The sequence below is a fragment of the Cervus canadensis genome, chromosome 1, assembly GCF_019320065.1.
Source record: "Cervus canadensis isolate Bull #8, Minnesota chromosome 1, ASM1932006v1, whole genome shotgun sequence".
Lineage (NCBI taxonomy): Eukaryota > Metazoa > Chordata > Mammalia > Artiodactyla > Cervidae > Cervus > Cervus canadensis.
Genome location: NC_057386.1, coordinates 46785982 through 46803242, shown reverse-complemented (window position 1 = coordinate 46803242; position 17261 = coordinate 46785982). Strand labels below are relative to the sequence as shown.

Genomic DNA, 17261 nt, shown 5'->3' with positions numbered 1-17261 from the left:
TGCTCATCAGATTCTTTTTTAAAAAACATTTATGTATTTTTTTATTTTATCGTTTATTTTTAGCTATGCTGGGTATTTGTTCCTACACTTGGACTTTCTCTGCACATCATCTTGTGATGTGCAGGCTTCCTGTTGCAGTGGCTTCTCTTGTGGAGCTCGGGCTCTAAAGTGTGAGCTCTGTAATTGCGGCACATGGGCTTAGTTGCTCCACAGCATGTGAAATCTTCCTGGACCAGGGATCGAACCCCTGTCCCCTGCATTGGCAAGCAGGTTCTTAACCACTAGACCACTAGGGAAGTCCTCATTAGAGAATGAAGTGTTCTTTGTAATTTTTTGTTTCTGAAAGGACTGTTTTGATGATACCTGTACAAATAGTTAAACAAAATTTATGTTTTCACACATGTACGTACTATGTCATTGTCCCTTTGCCTGCGAGGCAGACATACCCATTTTTGTGTACACCTGAGAAGAATTGGCTATAGGCCTCCTGTCTGAAATGCCTTGAAAGGCCTTCAGCTTGAGTCTATTGCTTGTAAGTAATTTGCTGGTAAGATTATTTTTGCAAACAGTCCTGTAAGATAGATGAACAAACTTTTTTGCCTCTTTTACTGAGATTGCTCCATATTATCTAACTCTTAACTCTAATATAAAGATCTTCATTGACCCCTATAAACCCATCATAGGTAAGTTGAAAATACAGTAAATCTGCTGACATCACGGCTGACCCTTGCCCACCTTAGAGATGCCCAGGACACTTCGGTAGCCTACAGTTAGGCAGAGTCATCCAACGCAAAGGCCTATTTCATAATAAAGTGACGTGTCGATCATATCACTAATCGAATACTGTACTGCAGGTGGACTGCAGAAGGGCTGTCTGGGCACAGAGTGCTGTGTGTCGCTTGTCCACTGTCACCATCACAAGGGGGTCCCCCGCTTTGCCAGCCCAGGAAGAGAGAGGTCACAGTTCAGAATTCGAAGTACAGCTTCTACTAAACGCATGTTGCATTCACACTGTTGTCAAGTTGAAAGATCTTTGAGTCGAGCATCTTTTTCTTTTTAATGACTGTGCAGGCTTCTCCTCATGGCGGCTCCTCTTGCCGCGGAGCGTGGGCTCCGGACGAGCAGGCTGCGTGTGCAGCATGTAGGCTTGGTAGCTGCAGCTCCCGGGCCCTGGAGCACAGGCTCAGCAGTTGTGGCACACGGGTGGAGCTGCTCCAGAGCCTGGTCTCCCCAGGCCAGGGGTCGAACCCCCGTGTCCCCTGCACTGGTAGGTGGCCTCTCCACCACGGAGCCTCCAGGGAAGCCCTGGTCAAGCGTTGGGGACCGTCCTCACTTTGCTCTGTTCCCCCAGCACCCCCTGCCCCTGGCCAGTTCACCAGCAGCGCGGGCCCTGATCCTCTGCGGGCTTTGTCTCCACACAAGAACGTTGCGCCGCCCAAGGGCCAGCTCCAAGCTTTGTTCTTTGCTCTTGGCCAAGCTGGAAAAGCCCAGAAATACAGAGTCCAGCCCTGGGACTTCATTCTTTACCTCGAGAGTTTTGGAGGTCGTTTTACTTAGGCTGAGCCTTGGGAAAAGGTCACAAGTCTACACCACAGACATGTGTCTATGAAGGTCTTCTCCTGCCCATCTTGGCTGTGATAACCATACTGAGTGTGGTTTCTGGTGGCCCTTCTACAAATTACTAGTTACCATGGAAACAGAGTGTGTGGACAGGGCCCTAGGTTGATCAATTCTCATTGTAGGTCAGGTTTTTTGGGGTTTTTTTTGGACTACTCTCAGGATTTTGTTTGGTTTAAGAAGAAAACAGCTCTGGAATGGCTCCTGTATGTGCATTAACAAGGCGTAATAGTCCCCGGTTTCCTTTTGTTATTTTTAGTGTTGGTTTTAAGTGTCAAGCCAAAAAAAGGATATTTAGATAAAGGGCATCGCCTGAGTGTACTTTCAGTTCCAGGTGCTGGGGAGCAGGCATCTGTAATGGGAAGCTATTACTAACTACCCTGGAAATGAGGTCTTGAATGAGCCATAACCACACCTTGTGTTTTATCCATTGTCTCCCTCTGGGGAGCAGAACACTTTATAAACATTAACTCTTTTACCCTCTGGGCACCTCCACTTAAAAGGTAAATAAGACTGAAGGCTCTTTCCTCTCCAATACAGATGAGGAAACATCAGTCGGGAGAGGGAGATTACTGGCTGGAGGCAGGGGAGGCATTTGCAGCCCAGAGTGTTGGGCATGTCGTCCCCCGCCCCCGCAGTGGACCCCAACGCCATGGTGGCCTCTGACACCCAGGAGCTGCCCCGCGAGGTTCCCCTTCCTGCCTCTCAGAGGCTGGTGGGGGTTGGGCCCTTTGTCCTGTGTGGAATGTGAAATGCAGCAAAGAGGACCAATTGTTCCTCACTGCTTTGTGCTCCTTTATAAGAAAGAAGAAATCAATACACATTTTCTCCTGCACGCACTTGGCAGCGCTCAGCCTCCCTGTCCGCCTCTCCATCCTGCAGGGGAGGCACAGCCGTGCAACACAGCGGGCTCCCCAGCTTCCAGGGGCAGAAACGCAAACTACTTATTTTGTACAGAGCAGTCAGGCTTTTAAAAACCAGCCCTGTAACCAGCTGAGGTCATCAGACTGCTGACTTCAGTGACTGGCTGGTGAACCCAGGCGCTTGCATGGGGAGGTGGCCCCAGGGCAGATACCTAGAAGCTCCGGACCCCTGGGCACTCCCACTGGGGAAGGTTTCCCTGGCAGGTGGCTAGGAGAAACCTTTTTCCAAATTTCTTTCTTGATACACCGGAGAGAGGGGCAAGTTCTTTGAAGGAAGACATTAAAAACTAAACAATATTGACAGATGGAGGGCATCAGTTTGCATTTTGTCATTTACTGTAAATTGTCCAAACAAGACCCTTCAAGTAGGGATCTTATAGAGCTGAGACAGGTATCTTGTAGATTTTACTTTTTAATCAGAAAATGTGGTGTTGATCCCTATAACTTTGTAGCTTCCTGCCATTAAACAGTTAAGTGTGGGACATGACTAACAAAGGTAGTTTGTTTTTTAAAATTTTTTTGAAATATAATTGATTTGCAGTGTTTGAGGTATACAGCAAAGTGATTCAGGTGTGTGTGTGTGTGTGTGTGTGTGTATGAAAAGACACATTTATCTCTTTTTCGTATTCATTTCCACCGTAGGTTATTGTAAGGCACTGAATATAGTTCCCTGTGTACACAGTAGGTCCTTGCCGTTTGCCTGCTTTGTATATACTGGTGTGTGTCTGTTAATCCCAAACTCCTAGCTTCTCCTCCCACCCCTTCCCCCTCTGGTAAGGATAAGTTTGTTCTCTACGTTTGTGGGTCTATTTCTGTTTTGTAAACAGGCCCCTCTGTATCGTATGTTCAGATTCCACATGTAGATACTGTGTGCTGTTTAACAAAGGTCGTTTAGGGGCAGAGCAGCCTCGTGGGGCCTGGTGAGGTCCGCAGTCAGGTCCCTGGGTGCAGTGCTCCCTTCACACCCAGGAGCTCGCTGGGGCTGCGAGTGTGGATGGTTTACCAGGGAAAGGGAGGGGGGCGGAGAACAGGACCCAGGGAAGGGCGGTGGGGGGAAGGGAAAAGGAGGGCAGAGCGGGAGCAGACACAGAGGGTTTCCCCCTGGGCGGGCGGGCGGCTCCTGCCCCCAGGACCCTGCGGGACCTTTGTGTCCTGTGGGCTGAGCTAAACCCAGGGCTCCGTGTCCCGAGCTGCTTTTATGTTCGGATAAAAAAAGTCGCTGCTTTTATGTTCCGATCAGGACTAGGTTTTTTTGGTCAAGTCAGTCCTTCAGATTAGCACCGGCAGTAATGGAATGCCTTGCTGAAACTCCGGGTTGACCACAGACATCTTCGCTTATTCCTGTGTGTTTTGACCCCCTCGGAGTAGCTATGAGAAGGATCTGAGAAAAGGATCACACACCGCCCCCCACCCAGGCCCTGGGTCCTTGGGCAGAGGTCTTGATAGGGATACAAATGTAACTCAGTGTCAGCCTCCCCTTCCTGCGGCTGGAGGAGGTGATTCACATCCAAGCAGTGAAGCATCCCCATGGCTTTTAACAGGCGCTGTCAGAGGGGCTGCCGTTTGAACGAGGAGCTTCATCTTCCTGAAGCCAGCAGTCACAACGCCGTAAACACAACACCGGCCAACTCTATTGCCAGGGTCGCGGGGGCCTGACGTTAATATTAAACATCTCCAGCAAGGCAGAGCGCTCCCCAGCCCAGACACAGAATCAAAGTAAATAAAAATAAAGAGAAAACCCCACTAAAAGCAGTGAGATGATTTGTCGTCCTTCCTCTGTGAGGCCATTTGTCTTCTCTCGCATCAAATCTGTTATAAAACAGTCAAACTGTGAAAGTGGAAATCATCCCAGGAATATGGAATATTAACGCACAGGAGAGGAGGCGACATCCCTTTTGTTGAGTGGTTCTTCCTCACCCTCCGGCCCCACCTCTTCTTTTTAGCAAGTCCCACCAAGGTAAATTATATTTCTATAAAAGAATTTGAAAGACTTGAAACTAGTGGTAGAATGATGGAAGTTTGAAGTGTTTTGCTTCCTTGTTTAAGGGGAGTGAATTTGTAACTGACATGAGAACAAGGAGGGAACATGGGTGGGGAGAAAGCCCCGCAGACTCACCCCTCGCATCCTTTCACCCATCCTTCCTCCTTCAGTTCCTTTGTCTGGGACCTGAACCTGTGTCTTTGAACATTTATAAATCTCGAGTCTGATCTTTAGGAGACAGGTCACATGTCACCATCTGTAATTTAAAGCTGTGGGGCTAAAAGCATTTGCAGAGGTTTGAAGGACCCGGTTCTGACCTGACCAAAGGAGCGAATTGGAACAGACCTTCCAGAGTCTCCTTCAAGCACCGGGGAGGATGGTGAGGAGAGCAGAGGTGACGGGTAATTTACGGCCAGTGTGCTGGAGCCGCGCTAGTCGCCTGGTCCAGAGAAGTGCGTCGTGTGCTGCCACCTCCCGGCAGGTCTGGGCAGCTGCGGTGAGCTGTCCTGTAGCTTATGGAGCGTTCAGCCTGGTTCTAAAGGGAGGTTTGCCCTGTGTCCAGTTGTAGGTAATTGGTGAGAGGTAAGGGTATTCTCTGAGTTACTGTTACTCTGCTCACTTGACCCTGTTAAGAAACAGCCCTCGGTAAGAGAAGGTTGCTTTTTCCCTCTTTTCACCTTTCTTGGCTTTTTCTGTGTATTGTTTTTTGGCATGCAGTTGTGCTGGCATTTCAGGGGAGAAGCCACTCTGTTGCTGGGGATGCTGGGAGGAGAGGGAGGGCGTTAAGTGCTGACCTATTGGCTTTACCCAGGAACTCTGAGTTTTCTACTCTGGTGATCTTTTTACATCACCCTGAGTGGTACTCCCTCCTTACAAGATGCACTTCTGTGCCTTCACTGGCATTGCCTTCCTCACTGTCCAGGCTTCCTGACAGACAAAGTCTCGGCTGGGGGCTCTGCCCCACCCCGATCCACCGCTGTGTGCGCACACTGCCCCCCCACCCCCAAGCCCACCGCTGTGTGCACACAGCCCCCCACCCCCGATCCCACCGCTGCGTGCACACAGCCCCCCCACCCCCGATCCCACCGCTGCGTGCACACAGCCCCCCCACCCCCGATCCTACCGCTGCGTGCACACAGCCCCCCACCCCCGATCCCACCGCTGCCCCCCACCCCCGATCCCACCGCTGTGTGTGCACACGGCTGTGTGTGCACACGGCCCCTGGGGCCCGGGGCAGCCACCTGCTGTCTGAATTCACACAGTTCCCCCTCTTAGGCCATAGAACCAGTTCTCAGACATCTTTCTCTCACCTGTAAAGTCTCTGATACAGAGGAGAATGGATTTGGGTGAGAAGAAGCAGGAGGAATGAAAGATGCAGGAAGGTCCATCTTGTCTGTAGTGTCTGGGGAACAGACCCTAGCAGCTGCGTTAGGAGGACCCCTTGGTTTGAGGCCAAGTGACCATTGGCAAGACAGCTTTTTTCAGTTGGCATGTGGAATGCCCTGGGCCTGCCTGCAGACAGAACAGAGAGACTGGAAGCTCCGTGAGGGCAGGAAAGGACGTGCTGAAGACAGAGGTGACGACAGAGCCTACCCTGCACGCCTGGGCCTCCTGGACCATCCAGACCCGTGAGGTGGGCTCAGAGGGTGCAGACACTGACTCGGGCCCCTGAAGGGCTCAGAGGGGTCCTGCCAGGCTGGCAGGAGAAGCCCAGCCTTGTTATAGTGGGACAGAGTGTTTGTTTCCACCTGGAAAAGACCAGACTTAGTTAGGAGAAGACAGCAGTAGTTGAAATGCTGCCCCAGGGAATAGCTGTCCCTTCGGCTCTAGATGGCCAGACCATGGGTGGGAGTCCCACAGTGGCAGAGGGGGGCCCAGCCGGAGGAAGAGTGTTCCCACATCTTCAAATGGAGTGGGTTGTCCCAACAGAGTGACTCCACATGATCACCTTCCCAGCCTAGCCTCTGCCATGTCATTCCTGTTTTGATAATCCTGCAAAAACCTAACAGATAGGCATTCACATGTATGTTGTGAATCTGTTATACCTGTGTGTTACACTCTGAGGCCAAGGAACCATCCTCACCTGATACAGGTTTATAAGCTTCCACAGCACTAACAAGTAAAATGTTTTTGAAACACAAACATAAACAAAATCCTGCATCAGTAACATCACCAATAATTATTAAAAGCACATCTGCCGTCAGCAACCACGGTGGTTAATGTGAGTTTCTGCTCCGGCCGTGTCTGTCCTGACAACGATTCGGGTTCAGTGAAGGTTCTGCTGGACAGGAGCACTATTGCGATCAGAGCCTAGACTCACGTTCCCTTTGTGCACTTCATCATCCTTGGATTCGCAAGTGTGTGTCTAAGACATGGAGCCCCGCAGAAGCACGCGCACAGGCCCTTCGGTGTGCAGGGCCGAGGAGGGGATTACCAGGGAGGGTGGGCCCTCGTGGACGCATCTTAAATATATAAGGAGGAACCCCCCTGCCTCACCCCCAGTGAAGCAACTGATGAGCAGTCTCAAATTAATCAAGAACAAATTCTGCATACAGTTTTAATCAGGAAGGCAGCGGTTATCTCCACTGGCACCTTGGGAAGAATGGCTGGAGTCCCGGCGTGTCGTACTTGCCGGGACCAGGAGGTACTTTTGGAGGTTGTGCGGGTTTCTTCAGGGTGCAGTGCCCTGGCTGCTTTCTCCTCTGCCTGCTTTTAAGGCCACAGGGCCAGGTGGATGTAGCTTGGAGGTATCCGGGCCGGAAGAGGAGAATCGGGTGTCTGGGGTGTGGCCAGCGCAAGCTCCTTTGGTCCCAGATGCTGCGAGCTCCTGGCCTCATTGACCGCACCCCTGCCCAGATCTCTGTGGGCTCAGATGCGCCTCTGTCCCGGGCTGTGCCGCAGTCGGCGAGGAGTGCGTGCGGCTGGGCTGCACCTTGACACACGTCCACCCCCGTTTGATTTAGGGCCCCTTTGAGCCTTGCCCACCACTCAAGGGATAGCATCTCACAGCCAGCTTGACTGGGCACACTTGGGTCTCTTCACATCACATAATAAATAGGCTGAGTTCTAGTACACACACATATACACACACACACACACATACATTCTGTCTTTATGGAAAATGGCTGCTAATCCATGATCATTTTTTTCCAGAAACAGGTTTTATGATAATATAGTAAAAATATTAAATTAGAAAATGCCTCACTAAGGGTTATAAAACCTTACTACACTAGAGATAGGTAATTATCCCCTCTATAGCCTAAATGACAGTTTAAAAGAAATAAAAATGTTAGTGCTCATTACTTGCTTTTGTAGGTTGCAATAAAGGATAAGTTAAATTTTAATTCAAGGAAGAGCCCCTGCTATCGACCTTCTACCTTAGGTCCAAGTCCTGTTAATTACTCTGTGGGTTATTCTCCTGCATGATACCCCCATTAATACATTTCCTACAGTGGACGTTCCCACTGGCCATTGAGGCCGAGAGTGTGGGGGGCAGGGTAACAAAGGGGGGAAGGCATTTCAGCTTAGTAATTCAAATCTGGACTCTTAATGTGGTAGGGAGCAGGAATTATGTATTAAGGAAAAAAAACTTCATTATGCATAGCCTTAAGGGGACCTCAAGTATTAAACTACTCGCTTACCCTGGAGAATCGGATGGAGACAAGGTTAACCTGAAGGATTGATAGTTCAGCTTCTCTGCGTGGCTAAATCCTGGTTGAGAGAGATGCTGGGGCCGGGGTGGGGCAGGCTCTGCAGCAGACGGCGGGCTGTCCCTCTGTCCCAGCATGGCTTTTCCTTTCCCAGTTATGTCTTTGGTTTTGTTTCCTGGCTCTGGGAGGGGACCCGCGTGTGCCCTGTTTCCTTCCAGGTCCTCTGCCCTCCCCGAGCCCTGGCCCCGGGCTGAGCACTCGCCTGGGTTGGGGGCACCGCTCAGAACCCACCCCACTCCCACCTCAGTCTTCCTTCTGTGCCACGCAGACATCTTCCCCGGGAAAGGAGCCACAGGGAGTTGGCAGGAATCAATTTCCAGCTCTTTCCTGCAGCGGTCCTGGCCAAGCGGAGTTGCAGGTTCCCCTCCTCCCTTGCCTTTCACAGTTGTCCTCACTGGACACGAAGCCCCTCCTTGCCCCGGAGTGGGGGAACCTCACAAAAGGAGCAGTCAACATATCAGGGCAGGGATTGCGACCCACCGGGACCCGGGACCAGGTAACAGCCCTGATGGGCAGGTGGCTCCCAGGTCTTTATTCTCAGCAGGATTGCAGGAGAACCTAATTGAGTTGTCAGCTGATAGATCATTAAAACTAATTTTTGGTGGGAGATCACTCTGAGATTAGGGGGAAATGGCGGTTAATTCAGCAGGAATTAGAAGAACTGAGTGTCGTTGCTGTAACAAAACTCTCCCTTTCCCACATCTACTTGTTTTCATGGCAAGGTTTCTCATCACTGATGGCTACAAAAGCTAAAAAGTAGGATAGAATCGCTGCTGAACCTCCTTTCATTCTAGTGATAAATAATATTCATCCCTGGAATGGGAATGGAGGGGGAAGCCTCTGCATATCATTAAGAGATAATTTCCAGTAACATTTTACACAAATTAAAAATTTACCAAAATTATACCAAACTTTATTATATTGTTATTGTATATATCAGTTGTATCCTAATAATAATTACAGTGATAACACAGTCCAGAAGTATAATTTTTCAAAATTAACTTAGAGCTTTATGGTCCCAAGAAATTAAAATATTTTTGTTTCAACTTTTTAAATTTCAAAAAGTGCATCAATTTGCATCCTTATTTTTGTGGCTAAAAAGTATCATAGAGTAATCAATAAAAGACTTTCAAGCATAAATCAATTATATTAAGACAAAAACCTATAGGGAAAAATCAAATGGAAATCCAAGTTTAAGAAGAAAAGGATGCTGTAAAATTTCCAAGTTAACAAGTTTGTTTACGTGTTGTTTAAATGAGCGGTGATGGATATCAGATCAGTGTGGCACATAGGTTCCATGGGGTGTATTACAAATGGGATGCAAGAGTTTTATTTTAAAAGTTAGTATGCACAATTTTCTGATAATTATATCCTTTGTGCCTATTACATTTATCGAGAAAAATTTTATGTCAATTTAAAAATATGCGCAGGGGCTGCAGGATTTTGGAGAGTTGTGTTAGGGGCCGTGCAGAGAGGCTGAGGACCAGACCACAGACCCCACCTTCATGGCCGTGTTTTTCCCACCTCCGCCCCAGGCAGGGCCTCTGCAGGGAAGAAGGGCCGGGAGCTGAGCTGAGCCGCTGGAGTTTGGAGGTCTTCATCCTGATCATGCTCTTGGACCCCAGGAGGGTCAGCTTTGTCCATCTCTAGAGCCTTTAGAGTCGGGGCTGAGGGTCGTGGACAATGGGTAGGAGATGGGAACAGAAAAGTCGCTGAGAAGTCTGTCGCCACCTTCTTGGTGAGAGATGGTAGGCTCTGAAATGAAGGTGCCTGGAGCAGCAGGGATGTCTGAGATACTTTGAGGGTGAAAACAGTCCCTCATTGGTGGTTGTGGGTGAAGGAGGACTTGGAATTGAAATTGCTTGGGGATTCTCAGGTGGGAATAATCCCTGACTTGTATTTTTTCTCTCTTTGCTGTAAAAAATATTTTAAGAATCCAGACCACTCTGCTGTCCAGGTTGCTTTGCCATGAACAGCTGCATATGTTTGTCTGCCTTGCCCACCTGAGTGTGAAATGATGTTCTATCAAAACACGGGTTTCAGCATCTCCCTCTCTGCTCCTGACACGTGAACCTGCTGCGGGCAGTGACTGCCGCGTAGCCCTAGTAGTTCACTGATGTCGCGGCGTGGAAAGGAAGCATTTGCTTAGTGGTAATGATGGGTCTGGCGCGGGCAAGCCTGGAAGGAGTGATCATGAAGGGCTCTGTGGCGATGTGCCTTCACAGCCTTAAAACCACACCATCCTCTTTGTCATGACGACCCTCCCCTTAACACTGTTTAATTTCTTTGCGGAAATGGCCAGAGAGACTTGCACTTATTGGCAGGTAGGCAGGCCATTGCGTGAGCAAGTCATGCCTGGGCAGGGCAGGGCTGTCTTCTGTGTGATGGAGCCGGTGATTTAGAAGCCACTGCCTCCGGAAGGGGGCTGCCTGCCTGTCATTTGCATGTAGTCCGAAGCCGCCTGCCCCCTTGAGCACACGTGCGGGGCTAAGCCGGGCAGATGTGTATCGCTCAGGAACAAAAGAGACCCTGCAGCTCCCGGCGAACCGCAGCCTTTGTCGTTGGCCCAGGGACACCATGGTCAGCTGAGGGTACCGGCAGGTTCTTGCCATAACATTCCTATAATAATATGGGAGACCCACTGTTTTCTGGCCACACTTTCCCTGCCTGCCTCATGGTCCCCAGCATGACAAGGTTAGTTTACATTCACTGCTTCAGTGGTTCTTTCTTTAAGACTTTTCCCGGTTTTAAAAGTTTCAATATGCTATTTCTGTTGCTGGGGTTTCTAATTAGAGAACCTCTGTTGGGCTTCCCAGGTGGCTCTGATGGTAGAGAATCTGCCTGCAATGCAGGAGACTTGGGTTCAGTCCGGGTCGGGAAGATCTCCTGGAGAAGGGGACGGCTACCCACTCCAGTATTCTTGCCCGGAGAATTCCATGGACAGAGGAGCTTGGTGGGCTGCCATTCTCGGGGTCGCAAAGAGTCGGACATGACTGAGCGACCAACACTTCGCTGTTGGTACCCAGAACTGTAGCAGGGTGAATTCAAACAGACTCCTGAGATTTTGTGTTGAAATGTGGCTGGACCAGTAATAGCTGTCTGAAGCATGGGGAGTTTTTTGCTCTTCGGTTTGAAAATCAGATTTGCTCATGATGACTCTCAGGTAATGAGAGCACTTCTACCAGCCAGCCTGTCAAGGATGGCAGGTTTTGGCTTTTGACAACATAAACAGAGTGAGCATAGCTTTCTCCCAAGGTCATTTACTCACTGGTCTGTGACCTCTGCCCTGCGCCTGCCCTCCTTCCCTGAGGGTACAGGTTTGGTCCCTGCCCCACTGTGGTGTGACCCGCCTGGAGGCTCGTGGCTCCTCGCGTCTCTGCAGGGAGACCCGGCCCTCCTCCCAGGGAAGAGTTCTGGGGTCCCTGGGGCCCAGGGCCCTCGACCACCCTGCTGGGCGGTGGCAAAAGCACAAGTGACAGGTCATTTATTCATTTTCAAGGACCCAAGACCCTGGCATTTAGGGTTGTTTTTTGTTTTAACATCAAACCCAAATTTAGAAATAAATTAACCAATCAAATTACTTATTCGACGGAGGACAGTGGAAGGGCGGGGTTCAGGGAAGGGCCCCTGTGGCCGAGCAGCTGCATGTGTGCTGGTAATTGGAATCTTGTTGCTGGGTCATTTTCATTGTTTTTCAAGTACTGCCAAGTCCAGGAAAATGTATGAAAACTAAATTATATCCCCTACATCCCATGTCTGATTGAATCCTCCTCGTGTGGCAGTCTCATACATCCTATTAAAATATTCAATCTTGTTGTCTTACTTGAAGAGCCTGTCTGTAAAGGGCAAACTTATAGAAAACTGGTTCCCTGGAGACAGGGTATCCAGCCACGCCGGACTATTTACATATTCTGCTGTTTGGCCGCTTCCAGGTTCTTCCCCTCCTCTGTGTTTGTGAAGAAGAGCTGTGGGATGCATTTTTAATTACGCAGCTGTGTTTTCAATTGAAGACTCAGATTGGGGTGTTTCCAAGCTTCTGGGTTCTTTTCTAACCTTGAAAAGTTAAACCAATGCATTAACCAGTTTGTTTCATTTGTCTTCCAGGACAGAGCTGTATCGATCCCTTTTTGGCCAACTCAATCCCCGTGATGACGGCCATGGGGCCTGACGGTGCCCGTCTTTCCAGTTCGAGGCCTGAGACGGGGCCACTGCACACCCTGTCCTGGTGGAGGAAGCTGTGGGCTGTAATCCTGGGAATGTACGGGGTCCAGAACATGGCCTGAGGCGGCCCAGGAAGCCTGTCCCCACGGTGCTTCCGGAACAAAGGACACGCCCCCCACTCCCCACCCAACGGCCTTGAACCACCACAAATAAAGAGTATTTTTACTGTTGCATCAGCCACACGTGATTCCTTCAGCAGCACCAAGTGAGTGATGTCAGCTCCCGCAGGGCGGCAGGCTCTTTGTTTCCCCAGCCCAGTGGCCTTCTCTCACAATATAAAACTTCACAGAAGGGGGACTTCCCCAGGAGTCCAGTGGTTAAGACTTCGCCTTCCAATGCAGGGGTCGTGGGTTCGATCCCTGGTGAGGGAACTTCAGTCCCACATGCCTCAGGGTACAGTCAAACATTCTAAAAAATAAACGAACCCAGGATTTTAAAAAAAACAACTTCACGGAAGGAGTAACTGCGGGGCAGACACCACTCAGGTAGGTGATGTTCAGCGGTCAACTGCGGCTCGGAGGGGCAGGCACACCCGCCCCCGAAGCCTGTCAGCCGGGCCCCGTGGAGTGTTTGTCTGTCATTCTCAACAGCAATCTGACTTCCTTGTTTCCTCTTTTCACCCATGAAGGTTCTTTCTGAGCCTTTTCCGTTCTCACCATTCCTAAATCACTTTATTAAGATCAGCTCTGGTGTAAATCCAGCAGGAGGAAGTGATTCACTTGTTTTTCCTCCAAAGGTCAAAAGCTGAAAGTTAAATCCCCATAAGGGGGATTTATTGGCCTGCTGTGGTCAGTATGCAGTGAGATGATCTTGCATAACTAATGTGTATGTGCCCAGCGAGGCTGACCATCTCCCGGGTCCTGTGCCTGCATCTTTAGAGCTGTGGAATTAAAGGAATGTTGACTCCAGGCATCTGAGGGCAGTTGTGGTTAATAACTAGTCATTGTTTTTACAGAGCCAGGTTTTGGTATTGTTTCAAAATGTCAAAACCAAGTGACAGATTTTTGTGCCCAGGTTATCCTTGGGCACGTTATCCCACGTTATCCCACGTTATCCTTGACTAGGTGTCCAGGGACCCAGACACAGCGCCTCGAGGCTGGACTTCAAATGCAGTGAGTCCGGAATGCAGTCTGCACTAGTATTAGCATTAACGCGAGCATCTGCTGGGCTTGGGGTGGGGCAGAGGCAGGGAGGAGGACGGTTTCTCTGTCTCTCAGTAACTGGACCTTGGTACGTCCTGATCTGTTTTCCTCCTCTTGGTAAGTTACCCCTTGGACTTGACTGTCAGAAAAATGTTTAATTGTCAGTTTGTCTCCAGTTACTTAAAAGATCAATCCACAAAAATAGGTTTCCGTCACTTTCACTCCCTTCAAAATGATCACTTTTAAAAATAGAGATCATCCACCCCGTCCCTCTAACTTGAGGATCCCGGATAACGCGTGTTAGAACAGCAGGTGAGTAATCTCCACTGGCCACCCAGCACAGACCACGCTTCCTAAAGAGAGAGAACCTTTGTCGTAGTCACTGTCCGATGAAGAAAAAGGTTTAAACAGGTACTTCAAAATATTTGGAGTCCATCATGTTTAATTAGAATGAATTAAAAGCCAAAGAGATGAGAAAGAGTAGACAGAATTTTCAGTTAAGGGAGGCTTGCATTTTAAAATTCAGAAGACCACCCTCCTTCCAGCCAAGAATAAATTGGATACTATTTTAATTGACACGGATACTGCAATTCAGTAACTGTTACCAGAAAGATTAGTTGATTGATTTGCATTTTAATAAAACTAATACTTTACATTTTGGTGGCTAATGCTGATTTTGAAATGAGTCGAGAACCATTATCAAAGAGTTCCAATCCGGGGCCCTTTTTCAGTGTTGACTGAAGCATTTCTCCCTTTTGTGTGAAGTTTGCTTATTTCCTTTTCATCCATTTTGACTCCTCCTTGCACGGCCCTCCTAAGCCACAGCCCCTGAAGACACCACCAGAGGCGTGAGGAAGCCGCAGCACCCACCCGGCCCAGGTTTGTGCGTGGGGCCATAAGCAGGCCGTGGGTTTTTCCCTTCAGGTTGGAGAAGATAAGGCTGCTCTCTTGTCTTAGTTTATTTCACGTCAAAAATTACAGAAACGTGGAAGGAACAAATGAAAATAAGATTTGTCTATAATCCCATACTTTGGTCACCTGATGCAAAGAGCCAACTCTTTGGAAAAGACCCTGATGCTGGGAAAGATTGAAGGCAAAAGGGGGCGACAAGAGGATGAGATGGTTGGATGGCATCACCGACTCAATGGACATGAGTTTGAGCAAACTCCAGGAGATACTGAAGGACAGGGAAGCCTGGCGTGCTACAGTCCAAGGGGTCGCAAGACATGACTTAGTGACTGAACAACAACAGAAATTATCCCTCCACTCAAAAAGATCCCCTTCTCGTTGTTAACCTGTGTTCCTTCATCACCCTCGTCTGTATGTAGATGCTGTGGTACCCAGTGGCCTCCGCTCAGGATGGGGGGGGGGGTGCGTTCCAGGGAGCAGTGCAGGTGGAAGACTAGTCTGTCCTTCCGGACTGTTTGAAATGTTATCCTTTTAAAAACAGCAAAAACACAATGCCGGTGCCTGCGTCCCCCTCCACCTAATATACATACTCCACCCACTGAGAACCACCCATAGGCTGCATTCTGCATTTTAATAGTAGTAGTACAAGAGAAGGTTGTTGCCACGTTTCTAAAGATCTCACTGAAGTATTTTAATTGCTAACTAATAATTCCATTAGTCTTTGCCTACTAAACCAAATCCCCCTCTTGTTGAACACTTAAACTGTTACAATTGTTTGCTATTATGAATACTGTTTCAGGAGACTATTCTTGCATAAAGCTTCTTTGTTGTCTTTTGAAATTACTGTTTTTCTTGGCATGGATCTTTGGGAGTAAAATGAACCAAGTGAATGAGTCCAAATACTTTGAAGGCTCTGACAGAGGCTTGTTCTAGGGCCCACCCGCTTCTCACCTGCTGTAGGCTGGGCCGTCTGCAGTGAAGGGTGTTGAGAGGCAGAGAGGAGGTTGGCCCTGGACTCTGATCCTGGGGTTTATTTCTTGCTCCCCAGGGAGCCCTTGAAATCCTCCTCGGGGAGGATTAAAGAGCTGCGGCCTGTCATGAGCTCTGAGATGCTCCAGTGAAAGATGGTGGATAAATAGGAAGTGACACTAGCCTCTCCCTCCCTGGCCCGGTGTCTGTTTTCTGGCTGCAGGATCGCACACATGCTGCCCCCCCTCCACTGGCTTCCTGCTCTTGCTGCTTTCATCCTGGGGGTCTCTGGTGTGTTTTCCTCGCCTTGCGTGCATTTGTGTTCCTCCCCACACTGCCTTAAGGGTGTAGCCAGACTCTCCGTGGTCACCGGCCAAGAACGCTTGTTGAGCATTGTTCGGGAACCCCGAGAGCCCACAGAACACCCGAGAACGTCAGTTCTGACAAGTTAAGCAACAAATTCTGCGTCTCCAGTTTAGGAAAGTCGCTTCCTTTCAGTGGTTGAGTTTCCGGGTCTCCACATAAGACTCGTCCGGGATTACTGCCTCTTTGCCTCTTAGCATTTCATCCACAAGGAGCTGACTGAGGCTCAGTGGATCCGAACCTTCCCCACCATGGTGCGGTCACCGTGCACGTGAGACACCAAGATCCTTGCCTCCCTGGGCCAGGCTCACAGGTGACGCAGCGACCCCTCAGAGGCGAAGGGTGTCGGGGGCAGCCTGAGGTTCCAGCTACAGAAGTGTGGGTGTTCGGTGCCAGAGCGGATGGCTCCCGTCTCCTGACATCCTATGGGCTGCACTTGGCGTTCGAGAAAGGCATGTACAAGCATTGAGCCTTGTCTAAAGTGAATGAACTTTGTGTTCTGCCTCTGAGTTTGTGTTTTTAATTCGTGTGTGGGTGTGTTTGTACTGGGGGGGGGCAGTTGTGCCAGGAATTAAGTTGAACTTGCCTTGGTCATTCTTTCTGTTTAAATCTTATCTGTCTCACTTTCTCTTTTTTTTCCTTTCTCTTTCTTCATAACATTTCAAAAATAATTGCCAGTAATTTGTTAAGTTCATTAACTAATCCTTAAGTCCTGGGGATCCATATCACCCTGCTGACTTGCATATATTCAATTTGTTCAACAGCTGTGTTGATGAAGCCCTCATTACCTGCTCCTTGTCTGGAGAGGAGAGGGATGGTGTAAATGCCGAGTGAGTATGCCTTATCTAACTTTTGTTTTTCTTGTCTGTCTATGGATTTCCTTTACCGGCCCCTTCTTGCCCATCATGTGGGGTCTGCCAATAAAGTCGTCACCTCAGCGGCATTTATATTCCTGAGAAGTTTGCTCGGTTTATTTCCCTGGTCCAAGGTTCTCAGTTCATTTGTTGAGGTCAAGGACACTGAATTCTCAGGAAAGAAAATTTAAAAGAATGGAGAGAGAGGAAAAAAAAAAAACCAATCCTAGATTACTGATAGGGAAGAAAAGGAATCTAAGGTACCCAGCAGGACCGGTAACACATAAAGATTCCTGCCCAGCCTCCGCCCGCCACATCTGCCTCTTTATGGCGGGGCTGGAAGTGAGCCGGGGTGCCCTGGGCCGGCAGGCTCCCCGCCCCGTGGTGCTGGCTGCTTCTGCCGCCTGATCTCCCCTCCCTGGGTGCTGAGGGGTGTGTGCCCCGGTTCTCACATAGGCTTGGGGGCACAGAGTTCGTCCTGGAAGGGGCTGGTGTGACCTTCTGTATCAAGGACAGATTATAAACAGAAGGTGGTGGAGTGGGAAGAACCTTGGATCAGAAATCAAACCTGC

General features: G+C 49.3%; 1 protein-coding gene across 2 annotated transcripts in view; it reads left to right on the top strand.

Moving 5' to 3' along the window:
- The window catches only part of AATF (apoptosis antagonizing transcription factor), a 102525-nt gene extending 89897 nt beyond the window's left edge, over positions 1-12628 (top strand). Inside the window, exon 13 of one of the 2 annotated variants that reach the window (XR_006272037.1) lies at positions 12336-12450. Coding sequence is in view for 1 of the 2 variants with exons in the window: in XM_043481949.1 (XP_043337884.1) it covers positions 12336-12399 (64 nt within the window). In the remaining variant the exon portion in view is untranslated. Of the gene's footprint in view, positions 1-12335 lie in introns of both variants that reach the window. The other variant, XM_043481949.1, reaches the window with a different exon arrangement.
- The last annotated feature ends 4633 nt before the right edge of the window (positions 12629-17261 follow it).